General features: G+C 47.2%; 1 protein-coding gene across 1 annotated transcript in view; it reads right to left on the bottom strand.

Annotated features, from left to right (window-relative positions):
- Positions 1-11,685: 11,685 nt before the first annotated feature.
- GLRX3 (glutaredoxin 3) overlaps positions 11,686-24,048 on the bottom strand; it is a 32,236-nt gene continuing 19,873 nt past the window's right edge. The window contains exons 5-11 of the mRNA XM_034986263.1: positions 21,617-21,789; positions 21,329-21,390; positions 18,995-19,052; positions 17,277-17,329; positions 14,607-14,646; positions 14,421-14,513; positions 11,686-11,933 (exon numbers count right to left, since the gene is read on the bottom strand). Of these exons, the coding sequence (XP_034842154.1) occupies positions 11,883-11,933; positions 14,421-14,513; positions 14,607-14,646; positions 17,277-17,329; positions 18,995-19,052; positions 21,329-21,390; positions 21,617-21,789 (530 nt within the window). The 3' untranslated portion in view covers positions 11,686-11,882. The remainder of the gene's footprint in view (positions 11,934-14,420; positions 14,514-14,606; positions 14,647-17,276; positions 17,330-18,994; positions 19,053-21,328; positions 21,391-21,616; positions 21,790-24,048) is intronic.

Here is a 24,048-nt window from a genome sequence, read left to right as displayed (position 1 = left end):
CAAACAATTATAAGAACATATTATGAGCAACTCTATGCCAGCAAATTACATAACCTGGAAGAAATGGATGCATTCCTAGAAACCTATAAACTACCAAAACTGAACCAGGAAGAAATAGAAAACCTGAACACACCCATAACCAGTAAGGAAATTGAAGCAGTAATCAAAAATCTCCCAACAAGAGCCCAGGGCCAGATGGCTTCCCAGGGGAATTCTACCAAACATTTAAAGAAGAATTAATACCTATTCTTCCGAAACTGTTCCAAAAAATAGAAATGGAAGGAAAACTTCCAAACTCATTTTACATGGTCAGCATTACCTTGATCCCAAAACCAGACAAAGACCCCATCAAAAAGGAGAATTACAGACCAATAGCACTGATGAACATGGATGCAAAAATTCTCACCAAAATACTAGCCAATTGGATCCAACAGTACATTAAAAGGATTATTCACCACAACCAAGTGGGATTTATTCCTGGGCTGCAAGGTTGGTTCAACATCCACAAATCAATCAATGTGATACAATACATTAATAAGAGAAAGAACAAGAATCATACGATCCTCTCAGTAAATGCAGAAAAAGCATTTGACAAAGTACAGCATCCTTTCTTGATCAAAACTCTTCAGAGTATAGGGATAGAGGGTACATACCTCAATATCATAAAAGCCATCTAGGAAAAACCCACAGTGAATATCATTCTCAATGGGGAAAAACTGAGAGCTTTCCCCCTAAGGTCAGGAACGTGGCAGGGATGTCCACTATCACCACTGCTGTTCAACATAGTATTAGAAGTCCTAATCACAGCAATCAGACAAAAAAAGAAATAAAAGGTGTCCAAAATGGCAAAGAAGAAGTCAAACTCTCACTCTTTGCAGATGATATGATACTTTATGTGGAAAACCCCAAAGACTCCACCCCAAAACTGCTAGAACTCATACAGGAATTCAGTAAAGTGGCAGGATATAAAATCAATGCACAGAAATCAGTGGCATTCCTATACACCAACAACAAGACAGAAGAAAGAGAAATTAAGGAGTCGCTCCCACTTACAATTGCACCCAAAACCATAAGATACCTAGGAATATTTTAACCAAAGAGGCAAAGGATCTGTACTCAGAAAACTATAAACTGCTCATGAAAGAAACTGAGGAAGACACAAAGAAATGGAAAAATGTTCAATTCTCATGGATTGGAAGAACAAATATTGTGAAAATGTCTATGCTGCCTAGAGCAATCTACACATTTAATGCAATCCCTATCAAAATACCATCAATTTTTTTCAAAGAAATGGAATAAATAATCCTAAGATTTTTATGGAACCAGAAAAGACCCTGAATAGCCAGAGGAACGTTGAAAAAGAAAAGCAAAGCTGGCAGCATCACAATTCCGGACTTCAAGCTCTATTACAAAGCTGTCATCATCAAGACGGTATGGTACTGGCACAAAAACAGACACAGAGATCAACGGAACAGAATAGAGAGCCCAGAAATGGACCCTCAACTCTATGGTCAACTCATCTTCGACAAAGCAGGAAAGAATGTCCAATGGAAAAAAGACAGTCTCTTCAACATGTGGTGTTGGGAAAATTGGACAGCCACATGCAGAAGAATGAAACTGGACCATTTCCTTACACCACACACAAAAATAGACTCCAAATGGATGAAAGACCTAAATGTGAGACAGGAATCCATCAAAATCCTTGAGGAGAACACAGGCAGCAACCTCTTCAACCTCAGCCGCAGCATCTTCTTCCTAGACACATCGCCAAAGGCAAGGGAAGCAAGGGCAAAAATGAACTATTGGGACTTCATCAAGATGAAAAGCTTTTGCACAGCAAAGGAAACAGTCAACAAAACCAGAAGACAACCAGCAGAATGGGAGAAGATATTTGCAAATGACATCAGATAAAGGGCTAGTATCCAAAATCTACAAAGAACTTATCAAACTCAACACCCAAAGAACAAAGAATCCGATCAAGAAATGGGCAGAAGACATGAACAGACATTTCTGCAAAGAAGACACAAATGGCCAACAGATACATGAAAAATTGTTCAACAACACTCGGCATCGGGGAAATACAAATCAAAACCTCAATGAGATACCATCTCACACAAGTCAGAATGGCTAAAATTGACAAATCAGGAAAGGACAGATGTTGGTGTGGATGTGGAGAAAGGGGAACCCTCCTACACTGTTGGTGGGAATGCAAGGTAGAGCAGCCACTCTGGAAAACAGTATGGAGGTTCCTCAAAAAGTTGAAAATAGAGCTACCCTACAACCCCACAATTGCACTACTGGGCATTTACCCCAAAGATACAAATGTAGGGATCCGAAGGGGTACATGCACCCCAACATTTATAGCAGCAATGTCCACAATAGCCAAACTATGGAAAGAACCAAGATGTCCACCGACAGATGAATGGATAAAGAAGATGTGGTATATATATACAATGGAATATTATGCAGCCATCAAAAAACACGAAATCTTGCCATTTGCAATGACGTGGATGGAAATAGAGGGTATTATGCTAAGTGAAATACATCAATCAGAGAACGACAAGTATTATATGATCTCCCTGATATGAAGAATTTGAGAAACAAGACAGAGGATCATAGGGGAACGGAGGAAAAAGATGAAACCAGAGAGGGAGACAAACCATAAGAGACTTAATCTCAGGAAACAAACTGAGGGTTGCTGGAGTGGGGGGTGGGGTGGGAGGGATGGGGCGGCTGGGTGATAGACATTGGGGAGGGTATGTGCTATGGTGAGCGCTGTGACTTGTGTAAGACTGCTGAATCACAGACCTGTACCTCTGAAACAAATAATACATTATATGTTAAAAAAAAGAAGAAGAAGAAGATAGCAGGAAGGCAGAAATGAAGGGGGGAAATCGGAGGGGGAGACGAACCATGAGAGATGGTGGACTCTGAAAAACAAACTGAGGGTTCTGGGGGGGAGGGGGGTGGGAGGCTGGGTTAGCCTGGTGGTGGGTATTGAGGAGGGCACATTCTGCATGGAACACTGGGTGTTATACGCAAACAATGGATCATGGAACACTGCATCAAAAACTAATGATGTGATGTATGGTGACTAACATAACATAATAAAATAAAATTAATTTTAAAAAAAGAAGAAGAAAAAAACAAGCCAGTCTGAAAGGCTGTCACAGACAGGAGGTGCCTAGGAGACACGATAATGAAGTGCTACGTGGGATCCTGGGGCCGAAAAAGGACACGAGGTAAAAACTAAGGGAATCTGGAAAAGTACGGACTTCAGCTAATAATGATGTATCAATATTGGCTCATTAACGACAAGAAATGAGGGGCGCCTGGGTGGCTCCGTCGTTGAGCGTCTGCCTTCGGCTCGGGTCATGGTCCCGGGGTCCTGGGGTCGAGCCCCGCATCGGGCTCCTGCTCACCGCTCCCCCTGCTTGTGCTCTCCGTCTCTCTCTCTTAAAGATAAATAAGTAAAATCTTTAAAAACGAAAAAGTGCCTTTCCTAAAAATAAAAAAATAAAACAAAAATCTAAACTCAGACGGTCCCCGCTGTTCCCAGGCCCTCGGCTCCCCGCTCTGAGGGGCCACGGACGGGTTGGGGGGGCTCGGCAACAGGAAGCCCTGCAGGGAGCCGAGCCCCTGGCGGCCTGCGCGCTGCACTGTGCCCTCCGCAGGGCGGTGAGGGGCGCCGGGGTGGGCCGCCCGGACACAGCGCCCGGCCCGCGCCCCCTGGCCGCCAGCGCTCGAGGCGGGTCATCCGCGGAGCCGGCAGGCCGGCAGGCCGCGGTCTCGCGCGCCCGCCCCGCGGGGCTCCCCTGCCGCCCCGGCCCCGGCGCCGGACCACGACGCGGGCCGCAGAGGACCTCCGCACAGGGGCGCGGGGCGCGCTCCCGGGAGCCAGGGCCGCCCTGGCCTCCGGGCCCGCAGGCGCGCTCACGGCGCGGCGCGCTCCGGGCTCCGGGCTCCGGGCTCCGGGCTCCGGCTCCGGGCTCGGCTGCCGCGCGCTCCTCGGTCCTCGCACGCCCCCCGGTGCCTGGTGGCCGCCCCGCAGGCGGCGCGGGCCTGTTCGGAGCGTGGTGCGCAGCGCCGCCGCGTGGACACGTGCCGCCTCCGCCCGCCTGGAGGTCCGCGGCCGACGTGGAGCCCCCCCCCGCGCCCCCCGGGGCGGGCCTCGCGCTGACGGCTCCGACCCCGCAGCAGCCGGGGAGCGGGAGCACCGGCCGGGCCGTTCTGCACTCCCGGGAACTGAGGCTTGAGAGGTTCTGAATCCTTCCGGACGTGGCAGTCCGCGCCCCGGCCCGGTCCCTCCGAGGTCACGCAGGGCCTCGGCCCGGCCGCGCGGGCTGGAAAGCTCAGCATCACCGCCCGCCGGCACCCCCCCGGGCCTGGAGGCAGACGGGCGCCCCGGGAGACCCTGCGCCCGCGGCACGCTGGGGTCGGGGGCAGAGACCCCACATGGGCAAGGCTCGCGACCCGCTCGGACCCCGACGTCCGGGGCCAGGTACCGGCGGCGGCGCGCTTCCCTGCGGGCCAGGCGCACACACGCGCGAGTCCGCCCAGGAGGGGGACGCGCCGGCTGCGACCCCTGGGGGGGGGCGCCCTCTGACCGACCCTTAGGGAGCGGGGCGCAGTGGGACTTACCTCCCCAGGAGGGGCTCGCACTGGAACCGACCCCTCCCGAAGTGGGGCGTGCCCGGGGCCGGCCCCTCAGGAAAGTTGGCGCGCCTGGATCGAGCCTGGGGCGGGGGGCCGGGGGGCGGGGGGCGGGGGCCGGAGCCTGCGCACTCCCCCCGCCCTCGGACCCGGAGCCTGCGCACAGAGCTCGGCCGTGCGGCTGGGGCGCACACGTGTGCGCCGGCCCTGGAGGCGCCAAGGGAACCCGAAGGTGGGAAGGGTGGGGGCGGGCCCAGGGCGGCCCTCCCAGCGCTGATTATTCTAAATTCGGATGTGGTCCTCCAGGTCCTGGCGGGTGGTATTTGTCAAGGTAAGAGGACAGCATGCATCGTAACGTTTCTTTCACTTGATTCAGAACTTCGGTGTTTGCGCACGGGATTAGAGGTTTGCTCCCCAGGTGCTGGCCGGCTCCCCAGGCTGCCCCAGGGGCCTTGCCCGTCCGGGACCCAGGAGCTCCCGCCCGAGGCGGGACGGGGCTTGCCCTGAGCCGAGGGGCTCCCTCGTCACGCGCGCTAGGGCAGCCCTTTGCCGGGCCTTAGCCTCAGCGAGGCTCTGGTCCCCCATCCCAGCCCTGAGCACAACACTTGCCAAGGAGGATGACCGCTCACTTTGTCCAGGAGGCGCAGGGATGGAGCCTGATTTGAACCCTGGCTCAACAACTCTCTGGTTACCGACTTTGGCAAATGTCGGAACCTGTTTCCCCACGGCAAAAACAGTACCTGTGATACCCGTTGTGCTGGGTCCTCAGCAGTTTCTCAGTGGTACGGGCTGTGCGTCCAGCAGCGCCTGGCCTTCCATGAGGGCGGCTCCTGTGATCATCAGTTCTCCCTCCTGATGGAAGCAGGGGAAGCTAGTCCTTGCCCCGACCTCCTGAACCAGCTCTGGACACATTCGGACCGTCCCTGGCCCGCGCGCAGGCCAGCCCTCCGCCCTGCCCAGCGCCCTCCTGCCCCCCGACGCAGAGAGGACGGGGCCTGTTCAGGGTCTCCGCAAGCTGAAGCTGGACTCTGGAACCAGAGGACCTAGGGCCATATCCCAGGTCCACCTGGTACCATGGGACCTGGACCAGTGCTTTCACCTCAGTTTCCCCATCTGCAAACCGGGGTTGACGATGCCTACAGGTTGGGGTCGGTGTGAGAATTCAGTGGTTGACCGCCTCAGTTATTTAGGGCAGTAGCTGACGCCTTCACACCAGGTAAGAGTTCGCTGTTGTTCACGGACTCATTAACGCAGGAATTCACAGGGAGGACAGTGCGACCTTGTTGGGGGTGATGGGGTCGTTTCTCTAGTGAACAGTTTTGATCAAGTTCAGAGAGAAGGTTCCTTAGCAGGGCAGTGGTTACACTAAGTGGCTCTTGAACAGCACCTCCAGGACAGAGCAGGCAGGCAGGGATTGATCCCCAGCCCTTGCCACTGCTCAGACCGCCCGCTCTGAAGCAGGGCAGTCCGCATGGGCCTGGCACAGCCCTGCACTCAGAAGGGCCCACGCTAGCTTCGTGCTCTGTCGCCTGGAAATTCTTTCTGATTTTACCTCTGCACCTGTGTTTTGTATGTGAAGTGTAATGGGATAATGGAGCGTGCCCGTGAGAAGAAACGCGTGTGATGCTATGCAGGTCCCCCTGTTCTCCCCGCCACCCCACCCACACACAGCATGCCTGATGCCCCGTGAGCCCAAGATCCCAGCGGCCCCAGCACGCGGGAGACCAGCGGGACTCAGAGCAAGTCCAGATGAGCTTGTGACGCCTATGACACAGTAACGGGAAGCATGCTGCCCCAAGCAACCATGCTTTCCGTTCAAACCAGCACTTGCTTCGTGCACAGAAAGACGGCAACAGCGGTCTAAGACATAGATGACCAAGGAACCCTGTCCCTTCTGACTTGTCACCCCTGTGCTAGCCAGCCATGTATGGTGGGCCTGACGGGGGGAAAGAGGGGGCACCCACTCCTCCTCCTCCTCCCTCATCACACACTGAAGGTGCAGCATTGAGAGAAGGTGCACCAATCAAGAAGTGAAATAGAAAGTTTGGTACCATGCAGCATTTCCAACATTCTAGTAACAACACACACGCATGCATGAGCTATGGGAAACAAACCGTGATGTCAGGTATACGCCCCGTACATGTCAAATGCTCCTGCATTTGCATCTAAAAGCACCATTGCATGATATAAAGAAAAATGGATTCTTGCTAATAATTTTTAACTTTACTTAGAATGTTAAATTGCAAATTTTAAAAACTAAAAACGCTTTATATTTTAGCACCTCTAAGGGCACTTTTTTCCTGCTTTTTATTTTAGGTTTGTTTTATTTTTTAAGATTTTATTTATTTAAGAGAGAGTGAGAGCACAAGCAGGGGGAGGGGTAGAGGGAGAAGCCTACTCCCTGCTGAGCCCTGCCGAAGGGGGAGGGGCTCAATCCCAGGACCCTGAGATCATGACCTGAGCTGAAGGCAGCCACATAACCAACCAGGCGCCCCTTTCCTGCTTTTTGAACGAGGGTCCCAAGTTTTCATTCTGCAGGGGGCTCTGGGAATTACGCAGCTGGCCCAGCGCTCAGGCCCCACCCAAGTGATGCAGCAGGCTCCTTCCCAGGGGCAGGCCACGCCTTGGAGAGCATTCTCTTACTCAACAGCAATGTGCTCTCTTGGGAACGGAGGGCCAGGTTGTTTGGCACAGAGGCTGACCTGGAAACCCCCACACTGTGCCCAAGGGCAACCACCTCCAGCTCTCGTTCAGGAGGGAGGGGCTCTTTGAGAATATGCAACCTCCTTCCCGGTTTCATTATGTCATGGTCCTTTTTGTAAAACACAACACACAGAACAATAGTATAAAACAGTAAATTTAACTCCTGTAAAAATACCATGTGTCCCTTCTTGCTGAACAGATGTCCACATCCAGGTCCAAGGCCTTGTTGAGAGGCTACACTGTTGTCTGAGGGGAACACATGCTCCCAGAGGAACCCTTACCAGGACCACAAGGCAGGCGTCCCCCTGGTGACCCCCGGAAAGAGCAGGCTCTCCCTGGAGGAGTTCCTATGGGAGACTTGTAACTTCCTCAGATAAAAATCGGTGTTTCAAGGAAAGATTAATATGATCTACAAGTGATAACCATTTAGACAAAGGTATGGGGGTATAGAAGCCTTTTACGGTCACAATTTGCTGAGTCCTGACAATTTTTAAAAAGCCACAATCCTCCTAAAGTGGATGTAAAACTGCTATGTCATTTCAGAAGCCAGACTTCTGCAAGGAGACTCGCTGACGTGGCCTCCTGTGACGTGTGGCCTGCTCAAAGCACAGCCTCGGGGCTGGGATCAGGGTCCTGGCTCACATTCTAGCTCCTGGCCCTGGAAGCTTGCAGTAACATAAACACACAGGAGTCCTTCCACAAAAGATGCTCAGCCCGAGATGAGCCAGCACGCGGGAAGCCCAGGCACACCCCCAGCACACAGGCGTCCCCGGTCACCCTCCTGGTTGGGTGCCTCCCTGTCCCTGAGGTCCTTTGAATCTGAACATCTGTAGGTAGCAGACAAAGCTCCATGGCGGGGGAGGAGGGAAGCCAAGATTCTGAACCAGGGTGGGGATACCAGTTATGAAACCTTGTCTTTGGAACTACCCAAAAACAGGCGCATCGGTAAGTTATTTCAACTTCTGTCCATTCCCAGAACCCAACATCTGAAACAGGTATAAAAAAATGAATTTATCTGCAAAGAACCAAATTACTTTTCCTTAGAAAAAAAAAAGTTTGTATTTTGGTAACAATTACCAATTGTCAAATTTAAGAAAACGGATTTTAATTAAAAATTAAATCAGAATCGTGTTTCATATTTCAGTCTTAAGCTTTTAACTTCTCCTCTGACCACAGGCCAGGTCAGTCTGTATGATGCTTTCCAGGGAGACAAGGGATGATGACCTAAGTCAGGCCCTTCAAATGTACCGCAGTTGTTTTACTGATCAATTAGACTTTTCATGACTACAGTGCAGTTTTAAGTTACGAGATTTTTCTATTTATAAAAACATGCTACTTTTAAAAATCAGTCTCAAATAAAAAATATAGATAAAAAAATCCATCTCAATTTCCCAACTCCTCAATTAGATTTATTGAAAATGGAAAACCACTGTTTTCATCCTTCTTGAGCAAGTCAGCCGTCAGTCAAGATGGATGGGGCCTTGGGTTCCTGACTCCGCAAGGCTCAGCTGTCCCACATGACACGAAAACGCCTAAGCTGCCACGTGGGCAGAGCCAACCCTCCATCCTGTTCTCTTCACAAGGTACATTGACATTATTATAGCAACTTTCAACACATTTGCCTACTAGGCCTCCTTCAAGTCAGTGTTCAGACTTAGAGTCGCTCGGTGCAGCAAGGAGGATTACCCAGCAGAAGGGCAGCTCCAGTGAGAGCAGCCAGCATTCCTCCCAGGCACATAAAGGCAATTTAATTGCACACCCTCACTGGGGAGGCCTCATGGCAGCAGTGGGCTTCAGAAGCCTTGGGGAAACACACAATCCTGGAGGGGGACCCCAGCTCCAACCCTACGGCTACACCCTTGAGCAAGTTTGGACCTTCCTGCATTCCTCCCTGCACAGAATTCCCAACTCCTCTCATCGTTTTTTTTCCCCATTTTTGGTTATGAAACAAAATCAGAGCTTAAAAAATGGGGGGGGGGGGGGGGGGAGTCCCTTCCTCCAGGCTTATCTCCCCAGGTGGATGCCAAGTCCCTAAGAACTCTTCCCTTGAAGTTACCTCCAGCCTGGACAAGAGGAGTTACCTGCCCTTCCTCCAGGCCTTTCTGGACATGCAATCCTGAGGATGGGGCTAACAGGCCAGTCACACCAGCTACCCCTTGCACCCTGCAGATTTAACCGCCTGTCACAGCCCGTCAGGGCCCCAAGATGAGCTCCATTTTATAAGGAAACTCAAGCACAGGGAGGCAGCTTAACAGGTAGAGCTGGGATGTGCAGAGGACCCTGCTACCCAGACGCACACCCCTACTCCTCCAAAACATCCAAACTCACTAAAACCCTCCCACAGCACCTACCTGGAGTCTCTCCCACCACAAGCTCCCAACAAAGCTTGGACAGGGCAACATCCCAATGACACGGTCACCTTACTTTGGGGGCTCAACGGTCTCTCAAGCACTAGGAACAACTTTCTCTAGGATTTGTAGATGGGAAAGAGAGAGGATTTCAATTTTAACAAAACATTACTACAAGGGTAGGCTCCATTTTTATTAGAATACTGGATCTGGGATTGCCTGCGGAACTTGAAGTTCGGTTGGGCCCCAGAATCGCTTGCCTTGCTCCTAAAATATACCTAATAAAATCAGGTTAGGAATAGCTATAAATCAGTTTGCATGAACGAGATCTCTGACCTTCCCAATGTCTAGCTGGAAACACCTGTTAGACAGAAATATGCACCCCTGCCACTCCCAACACTCCCGGAGCCAACCATTTACAGAGTTTAACCAAGTGACAACTCCCCGAAAACTCTGAACACTCACCCTAACTCAACCTGTGATACTCAAGGATGACACCACCAAAGTTTCACATCATTGCAAGGCACCCACGGGAAGGGAAAGCCATCCTACAATGTGCAAGCATTTATGTTATCAGAACCACCACCCTAGACCAGAACAGTAGTTCCCAAATTGGAGATGGGCATTTGTTAAAATGTATGCATCGTGTTTATTTAAATGTGCATAAGGAAAAAAACTAGTTTATCAAATCTGCAATGATAAAGATATTGTTGCTTAAGATAAGGTGAAGCTAAAAGCTGGCTTGTTGACAGGTGGCACTTGGAGACAGAGCACAAATCACGAAAGCACAATGCAATGCTTTCAGTGTGGGACACAGGATACAAGAAAATTACGAACTCCTCCTCTGTGGTTCACAGCATCTGTCAGTGACTTACTAGAGTTTGTTACGATTCCATTTCCATATACATTTTAAAGGTTTCACTTAAGCAATGATTTGTTTTAAATGGAAAAAAGAAATTCACGGACCAGTGCCCAAAGGAGACCCATCTAATTACACACACTGGCAAGGAAAGCCCCCATGACAGGTGTTGTCCTCCTACAGGAAGCATGAGGCCATGTCAGCTTTCGGGTTTTGTGCAGACTGCCCTCGGTCACATACACACAACAGAAGTCAGCATCCTCCTGCACACAATCAAACGAAGCAAGGGGACAGCCGGGTGCTCGAGCCCCAGTGAGAGGCTAACAGAATTCCCTCTGGTTTCTCATGGAAACTGCTGACTTTTGCACCCCGTTCCTTACTCTACTGCCAGACACTTCTGTGGAGCCTCAACCGCCCAGACTGACAAGCTGGGAGAACCTAATGAGGGGGACATGTGTCATGGGCACTGAAGTCTAAGAACCGTGGAGGCGAATTCAGCCACCGGCTTAAAGTGCACCCAACAAAGGCCTAATGGGGCAACTATTTTTTAAACGTGTGAGATTCGGGATCTAAACTACTGTTGAAATTCTCATGGACCTCAGGATGTTCTCAGCCTATGTAAGGGCTAAATCAGCGCTTTTGATAGAATGATTAAGTTGTGGTGCGTAACACACTGACAGCACCCTCATGCCCGGTTCTTCTCCCTGTCGTGAAGAGCGTGAGGGCAGGAACACACTCAGGAGAGCCCATCTTCCTCTGAGCTGCCGCTTGCTAACACGCCCCTGGTACCTTCTGAAACGAGTTTCCGAATCTGCTGAGCCCTACGTCGCCTCTGCAATCTCACCGGAGCCATGCACAGGGATGCGGTCAGGAACACATTTTCAGTTGAATTTTTCCAAGCTGTAAAGAGATCTTTGGCCATTGAGGGGAGCCACTGGTTTGGTATATGAGCTGTTCTAAATATGACTGTGGATTTCCGACGCCATCAACCTTCTGCGTCTTCTGAAGCCTGCCTATTTCTTAGCTGCTACAAGGTGCCCACAGAGTATGAAAAAGAAATTTAAAGTAGGTTAATTACTATATATTTAACATCACTATAAAAAAGACAGTTTTACACAAGTATTTTTAATCGGATTTGAAGATGTTTATTGCATACTGGTTTGATGAAAAACAAACAAAACATACATGTATTTATTTAGCACGAGCTGGTGGGATACACCGAGCCTAACTGGGTGCGCAGCAGTCTGAGAAAGGAGTCGTGAGCCGTCCCGCTGTGACGAAGGTTTCCTGCAGCAGTCAGGCACCGAGTGTAACAGTCCCTAGTTCTCTCCTTTCAGCACTGGCAGCAGCTCACCGTTGTCTCTCAGTTCCTAACAACGAAAACAGAAAGCAAAAATAACATGTATGCATAGAGATGAAAAACAGAAACCTCCGAACCATCCCAGATTGCACCCGAATCCAAGAACCAGAAGAAATACTGGACTGGAATAAAACTCCAGTCTACCAATACACTGAAACCAAATATCAGGCCATAAAAACGGAGCGCACTATCAGATTACAAAATTGAAGTTAAAAGGCATTCAGAAACCAAGACTGTTCAGCATTAACGCACACAACAATTACAGCCTCCTGTCTAAACAGCAATAAACAGGGGGGACAACTGTGAGTAACGTGGGCAAACAGAAACGTGGAAGAAAGCAGCAATGTGCTCACCTGACTTCTCTCCGTCTGTGTCCCCTCATCTCAGGGTGATGTGAGGATGGCCTAAGCACACGGGCAGTGTGGCTGGCACGCGGTGGGACCCTCGTCACCAGCACTAGCATGAGCTGACCTGAACTAAACATTCCCACTCTCTGAACAGTCTGCAGGGTTGAAGCGGGCACTGACTACTACAAATTAGCTGCCGTTCTTCTCAGGTCACTAGACTGACTGAGTCGTTGAATCACTGGGTAACTCCTTTATTCAACCATTCAACAAAAAAGGCTCTCAGTGCTCTTAAAGGCCAGCCAGAATTAACTCAAGTGGAACATCACTTATGTTTCCAGTGAACTAAAGATGAAGAACTGAACTCTGCAGGAAACAGACCAAAGTGGCAACCTAACTGTCCCCGGCTATCTTCTTGGGGGAAAATGTTACCAGCATCACACCTTCCCAAATGCGTGTTTTTAGCAGGTGAACAAGAGTCCTCTAACATCCCGTTACAGACCTACAACGAAGCTGCCTGTGAAGCTCAGCTTTAGAATTAAACGAGACTGACTGATTGTTATCTCCCCAGAGTCAGCGATGGCCCACCGCTACAGGCTATAAAACACTCACACAATACAGGCTCAGGAGTATTTGGGGTTTGAAGACTGCTTGGGTCTTAAACAAATAAAAAGTATATATAACACAACAAGTGCAGGTGTATTTTTGTTGCTTCCAGGCTATTCAAGAGCTACTATGTGAAACCTTGTTTTCTCCTCCAGGAATGAGACACTTTACGAGGAAAACTGCCTCTCCCCGTCCTGAGAAGTGTGAAGTCAAACAGGGAATGCTGCGGCAGCTGAGCTGCGTGGGGGAACAGCCGATGAGCAGCCTCTGCAGGGAATGGCGCTCGTGCCAGTGCCGACGAGACGTCCGGCCCACAGAGCTGGGGTCGCTCAGCACTGGGCTTGAGTCATCTCACGATATGAAAATAGAAGCTAAAACTTACTTTAAAACATAAGTAGAAGCAGCGCTACTTACTACTTGCTTTCCACTTATGAAGTCAGACATCTGCCCTCGGAGAAAGTTCTCCAAGCGGCAAGGCAAGACGAAGGCCGGCCGACACTGGAGCAGCCCCACCTTCCGTGGAGGCCCGAGCTTCCCGAGTGGAGCCTGGCATTCCTCCTCAGGCCCCGTCCTGGCCCCGCCCACTGCCCCCTCCTCCAACACCAGGATGCCCGCCTGGGCTGGAGGCTTGAAGGGAGTGGCTAAGAAAGAGAGCCATGGTGGTATCGGGCGGGCGTGCCCAGAGAAAAGTCATGCCCGCTGAAAAGTCACTGAGAGTTTATGGAAAGTAAACCAAAGAAGTACGCTAATCATCAAAGATGTATTCTCCAAACATGCTTACAATCTGACAGACCTAACCAAGCTGCAGCATCTGAGACCAGAGGTGGACCTGCAGATGGCCCACCGCAGTCTCACACTGTTCTGTGGGACCGGGGCCCGTGGGCTCAGGTCTGTCACATAGCTGGCAGGCCAGGCAGCACTGGGTGTCAGGCCTGCCCCCGGCCTGGTCCTCTCCATTCCATCACGCAAGTGCACACAGGCAAAATCAAAGAACACGAGAAATAATACAATATAAATTTAAAAGGACAGAAGAACTTCAGGAGCAGGAGCAAAACATTTCTATAAATGATTCAGAAACAAGAGGGGCCCTGAAGGACGCAGAAAACGTAAGTATGGAACATGCCAGCTATCCAAAGCAGAACGGATGAGGAAAGAAAAGCTAAAAACATGGAAGACTTAGCAAAGTGGGAGTAAAAATCAAATTTTGAGTTTGGCCATAATCAGAGCATCTCAGAATGCCAAGTTACAGTTTGGCCCTTAGTGGGCAGTCCCTCCGGAGATGAAGGAGGTCATGCAGAAGGCCCCACAGTAGGGGGATGATCTGACTGGCTCAGGGAAGGGGTGAGAACAGTCTGATCCACCAGGGGCAGTGAGAGAACACGGTACTACAGACAGAAATGGCAACGCAAGGTCAGAAGTGACTGGACAGGAGGCCAGGAAGGAAAGCACTCAAAGAAGCCACATAGTTACTGTTCAATATAAAATGATAATTTTCAAACATGCCAACATTTTCCGTCTTTAGGATACCAGATGAACTCCGACCTTACCTTAACAATATCCAGTCCTCCAATGAGCTCCCCTTTCACATACAGCTGAGGGTACGTGGGCCAATTTGAATAAGTTTTTAACCCCTGCCGAACCTACAGAAACAACAGGAACTCTGAAACCTTACTATAAGACCCTAATGAGTAAAACTAAGGCAAAGGACAAGAAACATAAAATACAGAACTTACTTCTTCATCCTCCAATATATCAAATGTCTCGTATTCAACACTACAAAAAGGAGAAAACATTTTAATAGGCAATAGTTTTATTAAACAAAAAATTGTAAAACCTACTTGGTGTTTTAAAAACAGTCAAGAAAAGTAAACAGTTTTGTTGCTACTGACACTGACGATGAAAAATGGAAATGACTTTACGTTTCAATCTGTCAGGTACCCCACAGAACAAGTCAGCCCAAGATACAAATTTATCTGGATTTTTCTCTAGACAACATTGGGTTAGAGAGGGGTCAGCAAACTTTGTCTCAAGGGCAAGACAGTCAACGTGTGGGCTCTGTAGGCCACGGTCTGCTGCAGATGCTCTACCCAGCTGCACAGCACAGAAGGAGCCTGACAAGGCAGACATGAGTGGGCGTGGCTGCGTGCCAATAAAACTTTATTTACAGAAGTCGGCGGCCAACTGCAGTGTGCCAACCCGCAGATTAGACTTGTATCCAAAGTTCACCCAAGTCTATCCTTAATACTGCGTTTCCAGCCCTCATCCCTGGGGCTGCTGCCTCTGACCTACTAGAAACTGCTCAGGGAGCAGGAGGGAGCAGCTCTGAGGCCCAGGGACACCCAGGGACACCCACAGCTGGACTGGAGGCTCACTAGCAGGACAACTACACTGCCAACAAATGCCACCTCACGGAGCTGTGCTTCCCCACATGAAAACAAGCTGATTTCAAAGCACACGTGCTGTTCTCGGTATGCATAAACCAGTGAGAGTGGTGTGGCTGCATGCTGTATAATGAACACCATTTGTATAATGAATGCAAAATCACTGCATGGAAACCCAACCACCACAGGTACTCGGAAGGACGGCACTATCAGGTATGATCAAGGAATTAGTATGAATGTCGGACTGATTCCCACAGGGAGACTGTGGAATAGGTGCAGTCCCAAAAACTGGCCAAAGAAAATGCCACATGTAAAAAATAAATTTCAGTTTTCATAAAACCAAAACCATCTTCGTAGGGAAATCTTGTTCACTTAGTAAACAAGTTTCCAAGAAAATTGTCCATGGTGCAGAAAACAGTCAAAAAAAATAAGATGACAGGATAAATCACCAACTACCAAAAAAGGAATGTCTGAAAGGGAAAAAAAAAAAAAAAGACCCAATGGAAGTCTCCCTTCAAGGTGAGCTAAAGGAGGCAGATCCTAATCTGAACAGTGTGATAAAAATAGTAAGTTACAGAGCCATCTGAGGGACCTAGGATGTCCTGGGCCTGAGTATATGTAGGTGTGCCATGTAGTCACGATGGCCAATGCATCTCTGAGCAGTTCTTGTAAAGAGATGCATTGGCCATTCACACCTCAAAGGACACTTGGCACACAGCCCCTCGAGGCATGTGTCGCTGGGCCAGTGAAGGAAAGTGTAAGAGTGGAGGGGCAGGAATACAAAGCCAGCAGTTTTTTCTCCACAGACTAATGGCTCTCAGCAAGATCACAGTCTGTTCAAGCTAAAGAGTCCCGCTCATCGCAAGTCTGCAGCTGGGAGGGCTCCATTTCCAAAGAAGCCCCTCTGCTCTGGGATGACCAGGACTTGCAAATCCAAACAGCATTAGACAGATGGGGGCAGAAAGCAACGTTATGGAGACCTTCCACCAAACACACAGGCTGAGACGGCCCAATGCTGTGCTGTTCTGGCCTCAACCTTGCAGAGGGACACCCTGAGGGACACACTGTCACGAGGGACAGGCAGACTGAGCATACCACGCCAAGGAGCTGTCACAGAAGGAAGACGGGGAAAGGGGGCCATAAAAGCTGACCACCAGAACCAAGCCGGCCTCAGACAACCTCGGGCAGAGTGAGCAAGGGGCAGGCGGGAGACCAGACTACAAAAGACTCTAGACTCTCCTCTGTAAAATGTCACAATCTGCTTTTGAAGAAATCAATCATTTTGCTTTTTATGTCCCTAGAGTTGTATTTAACATGTGCTACTCAACTACTTTCAACCCTGTCCATGAATATCTAAATATTTCAAAGATTACCTTCCCCATAACCTCATAGGTTTCATTAATCTATTTAAAGCTATGGCTAGGATACTTATAATATTAAAAAGAAGCTCTGGTGAGATAAGAAATAAGAAAAAAAAAAAAAAAGCCAAAACATTTGATAAACTACAGAACATGGGTGAAGTATCTCCAACCAAGTGGTTTTGTTTTTAACCAGAAAAATCAACGCAGTTTTCTTAGCTGGCAGCGTTGCCACTGAGCAGATCAAAAGCATGAACACAGCCATTTAATTTCCCCCACGTCTCAGATGCACATAACGACCTCACATGTGCTCTAGCCATTTCATAAACTGTTTAGAAATGAGAATATTTTTGTAAGGAAAATTAAAAGCCTCTGATACACTTTCCTTAAAATATCTTAATGCATCTTAGTTAAGGACTTTCTTCTGGGAAAGTAGACAACTAGTTATTTTAATGATCGCCTTCTAAGAAGCTCCTTTATGTTACCAATCGGTTGACACTGGTCAGAAAATCCTGTTGTGGTCTCAGTTAAAGCATTCACAAAACACTGTAGCAAAAATAAATAAAAATATGTGGATATAGATGTAACAACAGACAGGCATCAGTGGCAGAACTGAAGAGTTGGAATTTCTTAAACACACCATTTGAAATCAGGATTTACGTACCCAGTATTATTTAGTATTTCCAGAATTTGTTTGCTGAATCCACATTTTGCTTCCTAAATTTATAAAAAGAAAAAAAGAAATGAGTAAAGATGTATTACATTTTCTACGCAGCCCCCCAGCATGGTCCCAAGGAACATCGCTCACCGAGATGGCATGGACCCGCCACAGTGCACTTCAGGCTCTGACCACCAGAGAGGACACGTGTCCTGGAACCTGACAAGCTCTATGGTCAAACGTTCCTCTGAGTGGAACCTCGGCGCTCCACAAAATTCAGTTCCTTCTCCATTTCACTCTCACAGATGACCTCAACTCACCTAACCTTTTTGTAATGACTGGGATCCCATCTTCCTGTTCCCAACTAAACGGTCACCCCCATTTTTTAAAATTTATCTTTACATTACAGAGCACCAACTTTTTTTTGAGGTTACGGCACTGTGACACATTTTTGTCAGGCCCCAAATCCCAGCAATCCCATGGGAAAGGCCAGGCACCACACAAACGTAACAGCACACATGATTCTGCTCCCAAGATGTATCAATACTGGCTGGGCTTCCAGAAAAAACTGTGTTTTGAGAATAAAAATCTGCTTTAAATAATCACCAAGAAAACATAAAAAGATAACTTTATCCTACTAAGAAGTATTAATTCCTCTATTTTGTTTTAATAAAATTAGTGAACCAGTCAAAGAATCTAGGTCCTAACCTAGTGATCCCAGCATGCTGAAACCTTTATTACCAGTTCCCTAGTCATTACCTTCACTGTAATAGTTACACTGACTAGTTAACTAGTTGGTTTCACTATATCAGTTATATTAACTCTCACACTAGTTATCACAACCTCATTCTCAATGACTCATGAGGCGCACCGTCCATTCACACATGGGGCAGTGAAGCCAGGGAGGTTAAGCAGGCAGCCCACAGGCCTGGGCAGCACCAGGGCCCGGGGGGAATGTAAATGCTCATCTCCGTTCCATCAGCCTCACCTCTCAGGGCTTTGGCCTCCCCTGTTCCCAAACAGACCAACCACACTGTCCCCCCTTGCCCACCTCCGTAACTGGTTGAGAATAAAGACAGGTAACAGAACCCACTGTCTGGAGATCTCTGTTCTGGTCCAAATATAAATGATCATCCTTCGTAAAGGCTTTTAATTTTCCTTACAAATGATTGCTCAAGCTGTTGGTGGGAGTGATCTATCAAACTTGATATTCAAAATGATGCCCAACCAATATGTACCTTCATCCAAAAAGCTACAGGAACCACCCCATTATAAATAAGAACTGCCAAACTATTTCACCATTCATCAAATGGTACCGACCACACACAATGCTGCGGGGTTTACTTCTCCGTCGCTGACTTCTTAAAGGGCAAGAGCTTCGAGGCTCCCCGTACCCGGGAAGTATCTGGACCAAGCTGCCCACTACATGAGCCCACAGCCTGGAATGGTGCCAGGACAGCAACTTACAGAACCAGGACCGAGTGACAGTGTTGACCAAGTTTGGCAGCAGAAAGAAATGCACCCCACTGAGATGCTGATGATAAAGTCAAGCAAAATGTAGATTACTTTGTTTGATCTCCATAAGCACCAATTAGGCCTGGATAACTTCCTGATGCTACTACAGCTTCATTAGCCATGGCTAGGAAAAAAGATTTAAGTGTCCTCTTGTTGCAGATGTTAACATCAAAAGAAATTACAAATAAAACCATTTTTGAGTTCTTTACCTGTTTGTTTCCTTTCATAAAGAGCATCACAGAAGCTTTATTTGTCAGTACTTTGAGCCTAAAGAGAGAAAATTGATATAAAATGGCTCAGCTCAATTATTAAACACCACTTTTGCTCCGCTTCAGGAGTAACATGCATATTTGAGGGATAGCAGGATGATAGTTCACAGCTCTGAGTGGCATTAAACAAGCAAATGCACTGACATTTTCCTTTATTTCATTCCCTCCCTGAGCCACCATAAAACACAATATGGCTTTTAAGGCAACGAATGTTCCTTCGAGTTGCAATTCAAGCCCATCAACTCACAGCACTAAAAAAATAATAATAACCAACTCAGTAAGGAATTGTTCGAGAAGGGGCCTGTCTAGGAGCCCACCCACAATTTCCAAAACCAGATCTCGTGTGCTCCCTTCTCCACCACGAGGCCGCACCCAGCTCCACACTCCCTGGCTTCCACAGGGTCATTCTGGGAGGGAAGTGCTCCGGGCTGCAACACCAGCCACCACCAGCCGCTCAAGTCAAACGCTCCCATCCTAACTTTGTTTCCCTCTTTCTGCAAGATTTCACACCCCGTGCTCTCACTTGCTGTCAAGAGCGCCAGCCGTCTGTGTCTAGCCTAAGGCCCAGGCACCCATCTCAGAACAGTCCGTGTCAGGAGAACGGGCTGAAGACCCTCTGAGCCCCGTGGTGGTCACATCACCGGATCTTCCTCCCACTGGTGCTCTGGGTCACTCACAGCTCAACACCCCTCAGAGAACAAAGTTATCACAAATGAAACACACAACTCATGCTCACAGCTAAGCCCCGTCCACTTCGGGGAGAGTACGCTAGGCTGATTCTCAGAAAAAGAAGAATGTGGTGCTGATCATCATCCATCACCTACAGTAACCCAACAATCTGAATCCAGGAAACCCAGATACTTCCCTCCGTCCCACATGCAGAGACATCGCCAGACCCGGAACTCAGGCTCTGGCTCTCCGCACTCTGGCAGCACTTTAGATGATCACTCAAAATACAAGAATATAGATCTCTACAGAATCTAACTAGCCAGTTAAATTGTGGTGCCTGAGGCCACAGGAAATAGACACGGCACACTAGGAAGGAGAGAGCAGGTGTGATGAAGACAGGGACACAAACGATAGCAAGAGTGTACTCAACAGAGAAAAATGGACTGAAAGCAGATGCAAGCACACACCAAGCACAGAGGACTTCGGAGGAGCACCGCCTCCATGAGCCACCCAGGGGATAGAGCAAAGAATGCAACTGGGGACACGCCTGGGCGGCTCAGTTGGTTGAGCATCTGACTCTTGATTTCGGCTCAGGTCATGATCTCAGGGTCGTGAGATCGAGCCCCGCATCGGGCTCTTCATTCGGTGCACAGCCTGCGTGAGATTCTCTCTCCCTCTGCCCCTCCCCCAAGAACGCAACTGGGAGCGCAGAGTCACAAGGGACTAGGAGCATCACTGTCCTATCAAAAAGGCAGGAAAGGGTACAAATCATTGGAGAAAATGTGGCACTTACAGGTCAGTTGGACATATATGGGATACTATTTATTAATCAAGGACAGATAAATGAGGTGTTTATTATTAAACAATTTTAGAAATTCTCAGAATGCTGAATAGCAAGAAAATTACAAGAGAAAGTTTCACCTCACGAACTCAAGCCCCAACTACGAATGGCTGATACGCTGATGTATTTCAAAATAAATTCTTCTTTAAACCTCTACATTAATTCAAATTTATTACAATAAAAATCCCTTTAAGCCTCCCTACAGGCCAAAGTCCAAAATTTCCATAAGATAAAATCTTTAAAAGCTGATTGAGATCCTACGTAAAACAAAGACCAATTTACAGCTCCAAAATCTCCTTGAATTCTAAGTTACCATGATTAGAAAGGCAGTGTGACAGCCCGAAGTGTTTACACATACCACACACACAGCCTGCACTCCTCAAACGAGGCACCCCTCACGCTCAGTGCTCTGACAATGCCGAGCAGGGACTGCTACTTGAGGACCAGGATTGCTGGATCCCGGCTCAGAAACACAGAGAAAGAGTAAAACTGAGTCATGCCACTGAGAAAATGATAAAATGATATTTCTATAAAAACAAAGAATACCCTCCACCTAATCATTAATTTGGTGTAAAAATTTCCCCAGTGCAAATGAGACCTTCCCAAGTTTGCATGGCTAATCTGACTGCAAACAACACAATTATGACCTTGGCACACAAAAACAAATCCCTGACTTCTATATGGAAAGAATAATGCAAAAACCAAGAATTAAATATTTTTGAAGTACTAAATGGTAGACTATTTGAAACTTTTAAAACACTTACCTTTCCTCTAATTTGGGAGCTTTAGGGCAAATTGTATCTAGTTCATCAGATGCTTCAAGCTCCTGAAATCAACACATGTGTAAGTTTAAGAAAACATTCACATCCATCTCCTTGGTTGTATGGTATTACAGAGTATCAAGCATCTCATCAGAAATACTTTATATTCCAGGTTCATTTTTGTAAATGCAGAGATTCTTAAGTAATTTATACTCTAGATTCATTACTGTACTTAGAAAAGTGTGTTCTAAATGAAAATTCTTTACAAGGTACAGACTTCTCAGTTCTAACCTTAATTATATCAAGTCCTCCTATGAGCTCTCCAGAAACATAGAGCTGGGGATAGGTGGGCCAGTTGGAATAGGTTTTGAGGCCCTGACGAACTTCTTCATCTGAGAAGATATCAAAACTGCTAAACTGAATATTATGTTTGTTAAGGATTTCCACCATCTGCTTGCTGAAACCTGCATAAGAAAAAGAAAATCAAGAACTTAGCTTCTCTCTCTCATACCCGTGATTTCATATTCCTTCACAGCACACATTAGCTACTGACCATAGAGTCTGCCTGTTTCACCGTGACTTAATCAGTACACCTATACAGCATGTAAAGAGAAAACAAATTCCAAGAACCCCTAATCTGACGTTGAACTATACCACGTGTTCAAGTATGGCTTAGCGTTTAGCACACTTGTGAGTTTAAAAAAGTCTGTGTATATTTATCAATGTTCCTCTTAATATTAGGCACATTTTTTTGTTGTAGGAGAAACAATGCTGGCCAGAAAGCCCTGGCACCTGCTCCATCCAGCAGGGAGACGAACAGTTGAGCCCTGGACAGGCCCCCTCCCCTCCCTGCACTTCCCCATCAATCAGGGGACTGACCTGGATACCCCAGACAGTCCCTCCCAGCTCTGCTGTCTGTGAATCTCTAAGAATCACCACTGGATGGAGGAAAAGCCCCACAACGGCCATCATTAGCCACTCCTTGCGCACGCAGACTGGAAACCCGACTGTTTGGTTTCTATTGCCTTGTATCAGGTCTGTGCGCTCGGTCTAGCACTTCTCCGTCTTTCGCCATCTCTAATAGAATAAATTCAAAGTCAAGGAGGAATGTGTTCTTTCAGTTGAAACTGGTACATTGAATTTCAAAGCTGTCTTCTCTGTTGTTATATAGGCACTGTCAATAGACTGACAGTGTTCTTTCTCATCTGGTACCGTAACTTGACAGTCTCTTTTTTAAAACTATTTACATTCCCTAAAGTATGTAATGTGATTTTTTTTACTGCACTGTAGTGACAATCTTATGTTCCATGATTTTATTATACTTTTGTGACACATTTTTGTCCTGTACTTTTTTGACATCATTTTCTGATTATGACATTAGTACTGAAGTATAAGAGTGTGAATATCAGTCTTTTATAAATCTATTAGTCTTGTCTGAAAAGAGGATATTTTTCTTTCCATAAGCTAATTCTTCCCAATTGTTTTTCAATACTTTGTACCACTCCACTTTCACATTCCATCCTTCTTTTCAAACACAGTCATAATTCACTGGAAAATGACCTATTCTTTATGTGCAAAATTCCTGCAGGATTTCACAGCATCAGCATTTTGAAATCAAATCAAATCATAAAATTCAGTATAAGATTAATTGCAAGAATAGGCTTCACCTGATGCCATGCAAAAGCACCTTTACTCTTAAAACCTGGATGTATTACTGAGCTCCAGACATTTTTCAGATCTACAGTTTATTAAGATAAAGCACTGGTATTTATTTGTACAGCATATAAGTTGCTTTTCCTACAACTCAAGTGTTAAGTTCATGTACAGCCTGAAGTAAAACACTGATTCTGAAATTTTTTTCATTCATCTGGGAGTTCATTAGTAAACAGCTAACGGCTGATTGCTGATGGTTATTCTGCTGCCAATATATTAACTCATTTCTACTGTAACTGGCTGAGGAAAAGCTTTCCTTTAGCTTTAGGCAATTACATGCAGGCTAGAAAGATTGATGGGTAATGTTTCGTTTTTAAGGGTTAAAGTGGCAGACTGGAAATGTTATGCTTAAGGATAAAATAGTGAGAAGGCTTCCTTCTAATAACACAATATTTACACATTTTTTTTTTTTTAAGAAAAGTGCATGAATGCAATAAAAATATTTACAAGTGGAAAAACCATGTTTAGCTGCTACAGAACCAGCATTTCGGTCTGCAGTCGTTTGTACTCATGACAGGAGGCATGAATAGTACACCTAACTGGGCCATTTCATCACTATCTAGTCACAATAAAACCCTGAAGCCCACTTATGAACCAACGATGCTTGTGTCTGATTTAAAAAGAAAAACCTGCTAAGATAGACTTTTACTGCAGAAGAAAGGTCTGTCCCACGGTTCAAATACCCTGCTTTGCTAAAAGCTTTGTTAACTGAAACGGATACAAGAATTCCCAAATAACTTAATTAACCTGCATGTTCAAGGATTTAACATTCTGTTTAAAAAGATGGACATCTCGGTGCTTCTTGAAAATCTGCCTAAAACATGAGAGTCCTCTTTCCTGTCCTCCTGAGGAACACAGAATAAGGATAATCTAATTCTTTGATGACAGACACCCTATCAACGTGTCAGGCTCATAACACACGACACACTTCTGCCGGTAGAGCCCAAAAGTGAAAGCGACGAAGACAGAGTGTGAAGCGTGCAAGGGTCGGGCTGAGACCCAGCGGGCTC

This window comes from Mirounga leonina, unplaced genomic scaffold, assembly GCF_011800145.1.
Source record: "Mirounga leonina isolate KUSES-001 unplaced genomic scaffold, KU_Mleo_1.0 Mir_114, whole genome shotgun sequence".
NCBI classification, from domain to species: domain Eukaryota; kingdom Metazoa; phylum Chordata; class Mammalia; order Carnivora; family Phocidae; genus Mirounga; species Mirounga leonina.
This window is presented reverse-complemented; position numbering and strand designations above follow the sequence as displayed.